This window comes from Mixophyes fleayi, chromosome 5, assembly GCF_038048845.1.
Source record: "Mixophyes fleayi isolate aMixFle1 chromosome 5, aMixFle1.hap1, whole genome shotgun sequence".
In the NCBI taxonomy this organism is placed as follows: domain Eukaryota; kingdom Metazoa; phylum Chordata; class Amphibia; order Anura; family Limnodynastidae; genus Mixophyes; species Mixophyes fleayi.
Window position 1 is genome coordinate 264,597,789 of NC_134406.1, and position 13,307 is coordinate 264,611,095.

At 42.8% G+C, this 13,307-nt stretch overlaps 1 protein-coding gene across 3 annotated transcripts in view; it reads left to right on the forward strand.

Moving 5' to 3' along the window:
- Positions 1–13,040, forward strand: part of FER1L6 (fer-1 like family member 6) — a 177,463-nt gene extending 164,423 nt beyond the window's left edge. For all 3 annotated transcript variants that reach the window (XM_075214034.1, XM_075214036.1, XM_075214037.1), the window contains exon 41: positions 11,655–13,040. In XM_075214034.1, coding sequence (XP_075070135.1) covers positions 11,655–11,835 — 181 coding nt within the window. In that variant the 3' untranslated portion in view covers positions 11,836–13,040. The remainder of the gene's footprint in view (positions 1–11,654) is intronic.
- Positions 13,041–13,307: the final 267 nt, after the last annotated feature.

Genomic DNA, 13,307 nt, shown 5'->3' on the forward strand with positions numbered 1-13,307 from the left:
TCAACTGTCCTATGTCTAATGGACACTTGTCGAAAAAGTGAGAGGACCGTTCTACCAGTCATTGGACGGTCATGTGAATTGTCCGGTCCTCGTGGTATTGAGTGAAATCATAGCTCCACAAGCCTGAAGATGAGATGGGTGTTAGCAGGGGCAGACCTAGACATTTCTTAGGGGTGGTGGGTGATTTAGCATAGTCACACCCCTCCTTCTTTCTGATTGGTGGGTCCACCCCCTCTTTTACTTTGATTGGACTTGGTGGCTGGGAATCAAGCAGAGGATGATTCACGGCCGCTCTGATTGCATTTAAAGCATAATCAGAGGGACTGGGCAGGATTCTCTTCCTGCCTCTCAACCGTCATGCTGACATATGTGTTGAGCTGCTGGGGGGTGCCCAATCAGTGCACTGTTCTGCCCCTAATACTATGGGTAGATTTATCTGGTGGTAGTCAGCATATTGATGTTGACTACCCCGACAAGATTTACCCTGACAACTTCACAGCAAATGGCTCCTTCCCGACCAGGCTTCAGGACGACTGCTATGACCACCGACTGCAAGGCATTGCGACGAATGAAGAAGCCTGTTGAAGAAGCACGCTGTTATCAGTGCTGTTAAGGGGGTAATGCGGCGGTTCCCAAAGTGTGCGCCGCGGCTCTCAGGGGTGCCGCGGCGCTGTCACTGGGGTGCTGCGAGCCAGCCATAGGAAAAAACAAAGAGCACATAAACTAACCAATCCGTGCGGCGCTAGGAACCTGCAGCCTCCTCTCTCCCGCAGCTGTCACTGACGTCGATATTCAGTGACAGCTGCGGGAGAGAGGAGTCTGCTGGATCCCGACGCCGCGCAGATTGGTAAGTTTATGTGCTCTTTGTTTTTTCCTATGGCTGGCTCATGGCAGAGGAGTGAGAGGGAGTGTGACAGCGGGCAGACAGAGGGGCACAGCGGGGCAGACAGCGGGCAGACAGAGGGGCACAGCAGGGCAGACAGCAGGCAGACAGAGGGGCACAGCGGGGCAGACAGTGGGCAGACAGAGGGGCACAGCTGGGCAGACAGCGGGCAGACAGCGGGCAGACAGAGGGGCTGATGAGTGTGACAGCAGGGCAGACAGAGGGGCAGATGAGTGTGACAGCGGGCAGACAGAGGGGCAGATGAGTGTGACAGCGGGCAGACAGAGGGGCAGATGAGTGTGACAGTGGGGCAGACATAGGGGCAGATGAGTGTGACAGCGGGCAGACAGAGGGGCAGATAAGTGTGACAGCGGGGCAGACAGAGGGGCAGATGAGTGTGACAGAGGGGCAGACAGCGGGGCAGAGAAGTGTGACAGAGGGGCAGATGAGTGTGACAGAGGGGCAGACAGAGGGGCAGACAGGGGCAGAGGAGTGTGACAGAGGGGCAGACAGCGGGGCAGACTGCGGGGCAGAGGAGAGTGACAGAGGGGCAGACAGCGGGGCAGACAGAGGGGCAGAGGAGTGTGACAGAGGGGCAGACAGCGGGGCAGAGGAGGGTGACAGCGGGGCAGAGGAGGGGGACATCGTGAGAGGGGCAGTGGAGGGGGACACAGCATGAGAGGGGCAGTGGAGGGGGACACAGCGTGAGAGGGGCAGTGGAGGGGGACACAGGGTAAGAGGGGCAGTGGAAGGGGACACAGAAGGCAGAGGAGGGGACAGCGTGACAAAGGGCAGAGGAGGGGGGGACATCGTGAGAGAGGGCAGAGGAGGGGGGACATCGTGAGAGAGGGCAGAGGAGGGGGACATCGTGAGAGAGGGCAGAGGAGGGGGGACAGCGTGACAGAGAGCAGAGGAGGGGGGGACAGCGTGACAGAGGGCAGAGGGGGCAGTGTGAGAGAGGGCAGTGTGTCTGAATGCAGAGGGGGCAGTGTGTCTGGATGCAGAGGGGGCAGTGTGTCTGGATGCAGAGGGGGCAGTGTGTCTGGATGCAGAGGGGGCAGAGTGCCTGAGGGCAGAGTGTCTGGATGCAAAGGGGGCATTTTTGCATACAACTAAATAAGTATTTCTGTCCTGACCTAAATACTTATTACATTTTTTTGACCCAACTACTTCTAAAACCGCACTGCTCAATAATTATTTTGGAGGGGTGCCTTGAAAAAATTTGGAGACTCTAAGGGTGCCGCGAACTGCAAAAGTTTGGGAACCACTGGGGTAATGTAAGTAAGCAGGCATGGACAATGTACTTTGCAAAGCATTGTACATGCGGTGGTCACATCAGTCGCCCTGGAGCTTGGTCAGGAAGGAGCCGTTCGATGTGAAGACGTCGGGGTAAGTTTTGTCGGAATCATCATCATCATTATTTCGTACCCCATCCGATTTATCAGAACATTTAAAAAGGAAAAGTGGAGGTGTTGCCCATTGCAACCAATCAGATCCTAGCTATCATCTTCTAGCATGCACTAGATAAATGAGAGCTAGAATCAGATTGGTTGCTATGGGCAACACTTCCACTCTCCTAGGCTGCAGGGCCCTTAGTTGTAATAGAGGCAAGGCCATGTGCAGTCCCACTCCTGGATCCACTGAGTAAATTAGTCTGGGACTTCGATTTACAAAATATATCCATTAAGTCTAGTTGAAAATTAAATAGAGACAAAAGTCCACCACACTGGGGGTATTCTTTTAAGAAGTTTATATTTCACGTTATTTAAAAATTTATTGTTAGTATTATATTGGATGATGTATCAAGTACTGTTTAAATAATAAGAATATTAGACTATTAGTCTCACGACCTGCAGAAAGGACCCTCAACTTGTGGCCTTGTGCTGATATATGGTCACTAATCTCCTTCATGACTTCTAATATCCTTATAATCTAGGCAGTATAGGTTAGGTTATACTGTATATAATTTGCAGAGCATCTCGTGCTTTGGAACCGGCAGTAATCCTTGTATTTGATTTTAACACCTTATTTCCTCCACATTTTGCAGTTGTTTTCACTTCACTCCCATAACCCACTGATAACAGCCATCATACAGGTAGCTTAGAATATCTTAACCACCCCCCATGACTTGGTGATCGGATGTTGGGTAAAACTGTTAGTTTCAGATGGCACTTCTGTAAAGCAAAATAAAAAGTCAGGTTTTGATTCAGCAAAAAATGACAAAAAATAAATAAGATAGATTTAGCCTGTTTAATTTCAAGGAAGGATTCCGGTTGTCGACATGATAAATCGACAAAGCGCTAACAAATCAAATTCCAGTCTAAGCGGAGGTAATGAGATTGCAGTAATCTGAGCAGATCTCTCTACACTTCATCAGTCTGACAGCTCTGTCTCTCTCTACAGTGAACCTCTGCTCGAAATTGTATTTTGTTTTTTAAAGTTTAAACAGTTCTACTGAGTGATATCCAACGCAGTAACTAACCACTGCAGTAATATTATCATATTTCAGCAAGAAGCTATTGTATGAGGTACGGGAGGTCAAAAGCTACTCAGCTAATCACAAATGGCTAATGTGATTGGCTGAATTCTTCCCATTCAATTATATGGGTAATACATTTCAATGTGCTTGCTTCTCTCATTGAAATGCATTGCCTATTAATTTTTTTTTTTTTTAAAAAAGACAATTTTTCTCAGCAGAGTAAAAATTTTCAAAATTCCTGAATTGACAATAAATTGATTTTTGATAGATTTGTAGAAATAATGATTTATATATAGCGATTTTAGCTTCTGACAAAAAAATCAGCAATTTGCTCACTGTATGACATCACCATCCAATCATACACTAACCTGCTACATAGACTGTGTGACTGCGCTCACTGTGTGACATCACCATCCAATCACACACTAACCTGCTACATAGACTGACTGCGCTCACTGTGTGACATCACCATCCAATCACACACTAACCTGCTACATAGACTGTGTGACTGCGCTCACTGTGTGACATCACCATCCAATCACACACTAACCTGCTACATAGACTGTGTGACTGCGCTCACTGTGTGACATCACCATCCAATCACACACTAACCTGCTACATAGACTGTGTGACTGCGCTCACTGTGTGACATCACCATCCAATCACACACTAACCTGCTACATAGACTGTGTGACTGCGCTCAGTGTGTGACATCACCATCCAATCACACACTAACCTGCTACATAGACTGTGTGACTGCGCTCACTCTGTGACATCACCATCCAATCACACACTAACCTGCTACATAGACTGTGTGACTGCGCTCAGTGTGTGACATCACCATCCAATCACACACTAACCTGCTACATAGACTGTGTGACTGCGCTCACTGTGTGACATCACCATCCAATCACACACTAACCTGCTACATAGACTGTGTGACTGCGCTCACTCTGTGACATCACCATCCAATCACACACTAACCTGCTACATAGACTGTGTGACTGCGCTCAGTGTGTGACATCACCATCCAATCACACACTAACCTGCTACATAGACTGTGTGACTGCGCTGTGACATCACCATCCAATCACACACTAACCTGCTACATAGACTGTGTGACTGCGCTCACTGTGTGACATCACCATCCAATCATACACTAACCTGCTAAATAGACTGTGTGACTGCGCTGTGACATCACCATCCAATCACACACTAACCTGCTACATAGACTGTGTGACTGCGCTCACTGTGTGACATCACCATCCAATCACACACTAACCTGCCACATAGACTGTGTGACTGCGCTCACTGTGTGACATCACCATCCAATCACACACTAACCTGCTACATAGACTGTGTGACTGCGCTCACTGTGTGACATCACCATCCAATCACACACTAACCTGTTACATAGACTGCGACTGCGCTGTGAAATAAATGGGTCAAACAGGGGAAACTACTCTGGTCAGTGTGGCCACATTTGACCCCTTTGGGAGCTAGATCTGACCCCACCATAGGCCACACGAAACCCTGTGTCTTTTGCCTTGTACTTCCTTAAATGTAGAAACATAACATGTTCTTTTGATGCAATGTGCAATAAAATTGATTATTACCTTTTTAATCATTAATTTATCCTCCATCCACATAAAGATCTTTAATTTAGACAACAGCAGAACGTAAAGGTGCATCTTTAAAATTAATTTTCTCTGTACAGCTATTCCGTGCCCCTGTTATCAGATCAAGCCCCAAGACATAGTACTCAGTACCTCTTCTGTTGCTTTAACTATCACTAAAGTGAAACAACTTTTAAGAGAATAAAACAGTCAGTAGATGAGCAATGTGATTCTCTCTCCGGGAGGAAACACACGAAACGAAAGAACGCAAACCACCAAAACTATACATCAAAGATTAACAGATAAAGAACTGGATCTGCTGTGATTAAATATGTATTTTTGTTGTGCTGCACTAAAAAGACTAAAACACTAAAGTAGAACAGAACAATATTTCCCCCAGGAGACGTCTGTAAGACGCTCAGTAATATCAGTAACTGAAATCAAAGCAGCGTGAATGTGGGTTTTTCATTTATTTCCATAGGGTTACAGTTGTAATTAAGTAGAACGTTATTTTCAGGTTGCAGGTTAATCAAACAGTGCTGGTAACTAACATCGCAATTTAATTTAGAGTTACTGATTTATTCATAGTTTTTTACATATTGCAACATTGTTATATTATTATGCATTTATGTATTGTTTTGTTATTATTACTTTTCATTTGCTTTCTGCTACGAAAATTAGAATGCTTTTTAGAATTATTTAGTTTAAAGGGAAAATATTACTATTTTTTTCTTAAGGTGTTTTTGACTACGCTCTGAGCAGCTTATTGTATTAGTTCTTTATCTCCTTCTCGTCTATGTCTACCCGTTTATCAAGTGATTGTAATGAGAAAAATTTTGTAAATCACTTTTTTTGCGCTATGGTTTCCCATACATAACTAATAGGGTAAATCTAATGAATATAAAAAGCAGAAAAAAAATACTTATATCGATTGATGGTGTGATGTTCAAGTCCTTTCAAGCGATCATAGAAAATTTTCTGATAGTAAACAAACCATGCGGAAGAAAGAGAATGTACAATAGTGTAATACTGTATGTTACAACAATATATAATCCTAAGTGTTAATAATATATAATACATTTTTAAGTCTCCAATCCCAATGATTGTGACTATAAGACTGATACAATCAATCAATATTTCACCATGTATAGAAAAAATATTCCAAGTAGATATATGGTGTGGGATACCCCACAGTTCAATCTACTTACACCGTAGATTCTTTAAAATTGGCACTTCAAAGTATAAACCTCCGCTCCTCCCTTCTTCTCCAAAACCTCTCGATAAATGTAAGAGAAAGAGAGGTATACTTTTTAGATGGTAGCTAAAAACATTTATTGAATAAAAACATAGATGTTCCTACCGCGGGGTAAATAGTAATCAGCGTATCACATGTGAGCCTTCCCAGCGGGTAGATCGTACACGGAGAGACGTTAACCAGGAGTCAGTAATGTCCAGATAATTACACAGTTATAAATAAGCAAGCCTGCAGGCTGAACAATCGCTGAGGTGTCCGTCTGAACGAGTCCCGTCTCGGCCGGCAAACACAGAAGGAGCACAGTAACAATCACCAACTAGTTTCGATCCTGTTCATTGGATCTTTTTCAAGGGTGAGCTAATATTGTGGGAGACGGAGACCTTCTCACTCCTGTGTTAGTGAGGACAGGACATACAAAACAAATAACCCAGTGATCTGTTAATCCCATACTATCCTCAGTACCAGCTGCATGGCAATATAAATGCCCTATATAGATAAAAACAACAGCACAGTTGTCTGTTCTTACTAGTATAAATGCAGTCAAATCAGTGTAACTTTTCCCCACCTTGCTTCTCCGTCAAACTTACCATCATACAATTTTAACCACTATGGACCTGATTTTATGATAGGAGCAAAGCAAAGAAAAGGAGCAAATTTGCACGTTGTCAAAACCATGTTGCATTGGAGGAAGAGGTAAATTTACAATGTAGGGGCAGATTTATAATTGGGATACAGCAAGTCGTAGATCAACTTTAATTTTAGTGTAAAAATAAAGCTATCAAGTATTTGTGTTCTACATGAAAAAACAACCAGTGTTTTCCTTGCATGCAAAAAAATAAGTAAATTTGTACCCCTTCCATTGTAACTTGGTGTCACGGGGCCTGAGTTTGGAAAAGGCCTTGAAGCCCCACTCTAGATAGACTCCGCACCACTCTGGGGGTAAGTCTAACGGTAGAGAGGTATTCACCAGGGATCCCCACAAGGGAATATGGAATTAGCTGCTCTCTAGCCACAGGTCATGGTCCTCTAAGGGGGATTAGAGCAGGGTGAGATGGAACCGTGGAGTGAAGCAGGACTACTGGACGATAAATACAGAGGTGCAGGTGAACGGCAGTGAACCGAAGCGCTGAGGTCTTTAGAAAGCAAATAGCTGAGAACAGGACTGATTATGAGGCACGAGGTTCCTGCAACAATACCTCAGGTCTTGATCGTGGAACAGGTAACACAGGATACCAACCGAGAGGTGGTGAACTGCAGAGAACTGATCCACTGAGATCCCTGGAAAGCAAATAGCTTGAGGACGGGACCGATGATGAGGCACGAGGTTCTTACAATAACACCGCAGGTCTTGATCGTGGAACAGATAACACAGGATACAGATGTGCAGGCGGGAGCCAGAGAGAACAGCGTCCTAACAGATAAGGAGACCTGAAGATCTGGCACCTTAGTAGAGAAGCAGGTTCTTTAAACAGACAGAGCTGACAGGAAATTAGCCAATCAAGAGAATGAAGGAAGTTTTAAAAAGACCAGGGGGTAAATGTATGAACCTCCGGATTCTCTTACAAGGCAGCACCGCTTTAAATTTAAGCGCTGAAGATGCTGAACTCGCCGGAGTTGAAGAATCCGGAGGTTCATACATTTACCCCCAGGTATGCACAGGCTCAGTTTAGACCAGCAAGTGAATGCAGGGAGTGAAAACCAAGGGAACCAGCTAAGAACAGTTACCAAACTGCAGGTTAGCTGGTCCAATGTGAGCAAATTTGCTCCTTTTCTTTGCTGTGCTCCTAACTCAAAATCAGGCCCAATATGTCTAAAAATGAATTGTTTTTTTGAATTAATTTATTCAGACTATAAGTTAAAGCTAAATTCAAGAAAAATCATTTTCAGATTAGCAACACTACAAATCTGGGCAGGTTCAAGGACAAGGCAAGGCTGCCCTATGTCCTATGGGGTTTGAGGCCCCTATGAGCATTGGGTTAGAAAACAAATGTCTGTTATTAATTAATGGTGGGTAGAGTTTGCACTGGCACCTATAGGCCTTAAGCTATGCACCTGGTCTAATTGCCTCGGGTTACAGATTCTGTTGACCATACAGACACTTTTTAAATGAGAAATGGCCTTCATAGGTGCAGATTAATCAGTTCAATAAAAACATGAAACATGTACAAATGTAACACAGGCAATTTCAGGCCCCATACCACCTTACTGACTGATGTAAGACATGAATGAGGCCACAGTCCTTCCAACGCCACATCCTAAAGATGGAAAGTAGGTGGAACATATATGCAGAAGGGGGACAAGCACAATGCATCATGGACAGGGCTGGATTAAGGGAATGGAGGCCCCCGGGCTAAGGGTGCTGTGAGCACCCCCCCTGTGAGCATCCGCGCTTGCTTCCTATTCCTGATCCGTCCTGGCTGCAGGCGTTCCTCTGCTCCCTGTAGTCCTTCCGCGGTGTGCAGTAATCTCCTTACTGAGGAGATCTCAGACTATGACTCATAGCCTCACTCTCACGAGATCTCCTCAGTAAAGAGATTACTGCGCGCCGCGGAATGACTACAGTGACAGCAGGCAGCTAACAGCATAACATTTGCTGTTAGCTGCCAGCCATTCTCCGTGACCAATTTTGTCAGTCGGAGCCGGGGGCGGGGACACCCCCGGCTCGATTGATAATGCTGCCAGCTGCGCTAAAGCTGAGCAGCTCTAAACAAAAAAACAAGCACTTTTAAGGGCCCCCCAGATGTCCGAGTCCCTGGGCTCTAGCCCAGTTAGATCTCGGGTTGATCCAGCCCTGATCATGGGTCTACCAATTTTACTTGTACCAAACCAAACTGTTCTTTGTTTGAAGACTTTGGAGGAACTGTCACAGCTAAAACAGTATTAAGATTTACCAGCTAATTATTAACATTATACTCATTTGCTTTCGCTGTAAACAGCGAGCAGAATGTCCGTCTCTCTGGGTATGAAACAAGAGGGAGTTTAGTTTATATTTTATAAAGGTCATTTGCTTTTTCCATTCATATGTAATGAACCTTGCAGCAAACAAAGGCCACAACAAACTGGCATTTAGCTATCCTGGAACATAAATAAGCCTTTGGATATAGAGTCTTGTAGACTGGCTGTATGTCATTCACTTCTGGTGAGGCTGTCAGACAAGCCTGTCTGTCACTATATGTGCACAGTTCTTCCCTGGCTGCTAGCTCATGATAATAACCTACCTATTCTTAACCTACGGGCCATAAGGTCATATAAGGTGGTCCTCCATGGTGCGCTGTTTGCAAATCTGTTGCATAATATTAACTAATATAGTAATAATTAAGCATGTTTTAATTACTTTAAATATGTTTTCATTTTTAGTCTTTTACGTGTCTTCAATTTCCTATGTCTGTCTATAGTTTGTCGAGGAGGAGACGTGGGGGCGTAAGGAAGCGCAACAATCATTTTGCTGAGAGTGCAGTAAAATGAAGTGTTCTAAGGAAAGGTGCAATAAAAAATCAAGGCTGTAGACATGGAAGGAGAGAAACAAATAATGCAGTAATGAGAACACAAATAAAAAGGACAGGAGTAACCAAGATAAAAAAAAAAAGAAGTAAACATTTAAATATAAAAATAAAAATGTTAAAATAACAAAAGCATGACTAGGAATGAAAAATAAAAAAATACAGACTAGAAGTCAAAGTATAGATAATAAAATAATAAATTAAGATAGAAAATATAAATAAATAAAATAAGTAATAAAATAATATAAAATAGTACAAATTCAGTTAGTAATGAATATAAATGAATTATAAATGAAGAACAAAAGGAAATGAGGAAAAAAGAAAAAATAACAAAATATTATCTATTCGTTTTTAATACCTAGATGTCATTCATGTAAAAGAATGAGCTGCCTGAGCAGATTGGGAGCCACAGGAGGATAGTTGAAAACACTGCTCCTCTGCTCCCACAGATTTGCCAGGGGGTCTGGCCATGTAGAGTTCTGTCCCTGACTTCTAGCATATACATCTTCCTGTACTTGGCACAATTAAACAACACATGGTACTTGGTGCTAGAGAGCCTTAAAGACCTGGGGCCTGATTCATTAAGGATCTGAACTTAAGAAACTTCTTATTTCAGTCTCCTGGACAAAACCATGTTACAATGCAAGGGGTGCAAATTAGTTTTCTGTTTTGCACATAAGTTAAATACTGACTGTTTTTTCATGTAGCACACAAATATCAACTTTAAATTTCAGTGTACAAATAAGCTATCAAGTATTTGTGTGAAAAACAGTCAGTATTTAACTTATGTGCAAAACAGAATACTAATTTGCACCCCTTGCATTGTAACATGGTTTTGTCCAGGAGACTGAAATAAGAAGTTTCTTAAGTTAAGAGCCTTAATGAATCGGGCCCCTGGTTCTAAAATTACAAGTTTTCATAAAGTGAGTGCCTAAATTTTGCCAATATCAATGAATACAGGTTGCTTTATAGGGCAGTAGTATGACTGATATTCCCAAACACGCTTAAATCTCACCACTGGGTAGTCCAACTCATGCTTCCAACACTTGTACCCTATATATTGTAATGTATCTATTTAACAGTATAATATCTATAATATTGTAACTACTGTCAAATGTGCTAGAATGATAAACTAAAATAATTTTAGTGTTAGGCTGCTGGTCTGCTAATGAACTTACAGAACTGAAGTAATAGGTCTTTGCCTATAGCACCCGCCTTTCCCGTAGAGCTTTATGCGCTCACAGGTACCCGGATGCCCTGAGGACTTTACTCTTAATGTAGTGTAAGTTCATTAACAACACCGCAGCGGCAGGGCCGGAGGAGGCTGTATAGATGGTAACGGATGGTCAGACGTAAGCCGAGGTCAGGGGTCACAAGCAAGCAGAATAGTCAAATAACACGCCAAGGGTCAGGGTCACAGCACGAGAGCAGAATCCAGAAACAAGCAATAGGGTCACAACAGGAGGTCCAATAGTAAACGGGCAGAGTATCCACAGGAACAGGACAGGAGCAGGTCAGCAACAGGCAGAATCCATGCAATAACCAGCAGGGAGGCTAAGCCCTCCCTGCCTTAAATAGATAAGACAGCCAATCAGGGACAGTCAAGGAGATGGTACAATAAGCCCCCCATGGTGTGGCCTAATAAATGTAATTGAACATTAACAGCCCGCAAGCTTAATGGCGCATGCGCCTAGGTGCCCTGTGTTCACCGGGGTGCAAAACATTGACAGTTCGGCGTCCGACCGTTGTCCTACCAATGGTCGGGCCGAGAAAGAGGAGCAGGGACTGAGTCGCGACGGTGCCCGCGGCCGCCGCGGCTCGTAACATTTAGATGTTCCTTAAGTAAAAAGAGCCTCTAAAATAAATATATATATATATATATATATATATTGATACAACTGCTTTTGTTTATGTTTTTCAGTCGCCCAGACACGTCCTTTTCTTGGTTTGTGAATCCATTCAAATGTCTGGTTCACCTGATCTGGAGGAATTACAAGAAATACATTATCATTGCACTGGTCCTGCTGATTCTCGCCCTGTTCATCGCCTTGTTCGTCTACACACTGCCCGGCGCCATCAGTCACAGGATCCTCAGCGGATAAATATCGCTGCACCCAGTCAGAATCCGCAGCGCTCAATGGATTCGTCTCAGCAGGACAAGTTAGGTCTACAGGACACATTAATAAACAGTTGCTATTACTGTTCTCTATCCACAAGCGGGTACCAAGTCATACTCCAATGACCAAAACGTATGTCAATCAACAAACGCTCTCTGGACTATTATTTCATGCCGCTTACTTTTCATTGGGCACATGTTGATTTGTGCGGATAACACAAGTGCCAACTTATACCAGGTTCTTGATTTATTGAAAAAATAGTGTTGTTAAAAATAAAATGTGCAATCAATTTGTGACAACATCACCAACCTTTTCGTAGGAAGACAAGAGGTTCACAGGCAGTAAATATTACATGTCAGATATATACACGTTTTCAAATTGACAGCTAACAAATCACATTGTATATCAGCTGGAGTTCTATTAAATTGCAATCACAATGTAGATTTATGTCTGAATGCCCTGTGGCTTTTCTTATTAAAGTGAGAAGCCGATAGCACACATCCTGTTTAAAAGCCCATATTGTTATGGATTATATGGAAATTCTGTTAGCGTACCGGTCTTACATAAATTATAATATATGGAACTAAGAATCTAATCATGGATAGAGGTGGAGACAATATTTGCAGAAGTCCTTTCTATGGCTTAATGTCAATCAGAGTTGCCAATCCTTGAGCATGTTTTTGCTAATGATGTTAAAGCAATAAGACACCAATTGTTAATGACGCATTATCTATGTATTATGAAGCTATCAAAAATGAAGTCATCATTAAACTAACCCTGCTTAGATCCAATCACCGGTGCATTTTCCATGTAGTCCAGTAGCCTCAGATAGATGTTCTGTTTTTAATGATCATAGTATTTATTTTACTGATGGGTGCAAATTATACCTTTTACTGCCATACTTCTTGCTATAGATTTTTAGCTTTATCTTTTTTATACAATGTTGTTTTTTTTTTACTAGAGTTTTAAGCACCAACACATTTTAGTCTAACATAGCCAGACAATTATTTAGTCTACCACCTCTCCGGAACTGGAAAATTTCACATCCCATATTCCAAAACGATCTGATTCCAAGCGAATCTGTAATAATAATTTCTTCCAAAGAAAATGAGACCTTTTTGTGTGTAACATTGTCTGTTTGTGCCTTATAGTTGACATAGCACTTTCAAATGATACCAGAGTTCTTTTTTTTATTACTTTTGTAGCTTTAAACAAATTACTTAATAAAAGTTTATTTTGCTCTTGTACTACTTGTGTTGCTTTTTTTTGTTGTTGTATCCCAGGGGCAACAAACAGTAACAAATACATGTGTTAAATGATGGCATAAGGCAACCAGTGTCACAACTAGAGTGGGTGAGATACGTTAAGGAGTTTAAAGCTCCGTATAACAGGTTTTGTGTGTGTGATTTACTGCGGCTATATTTCTACACGAATGCTCCAATCCTGTTACTGTACTT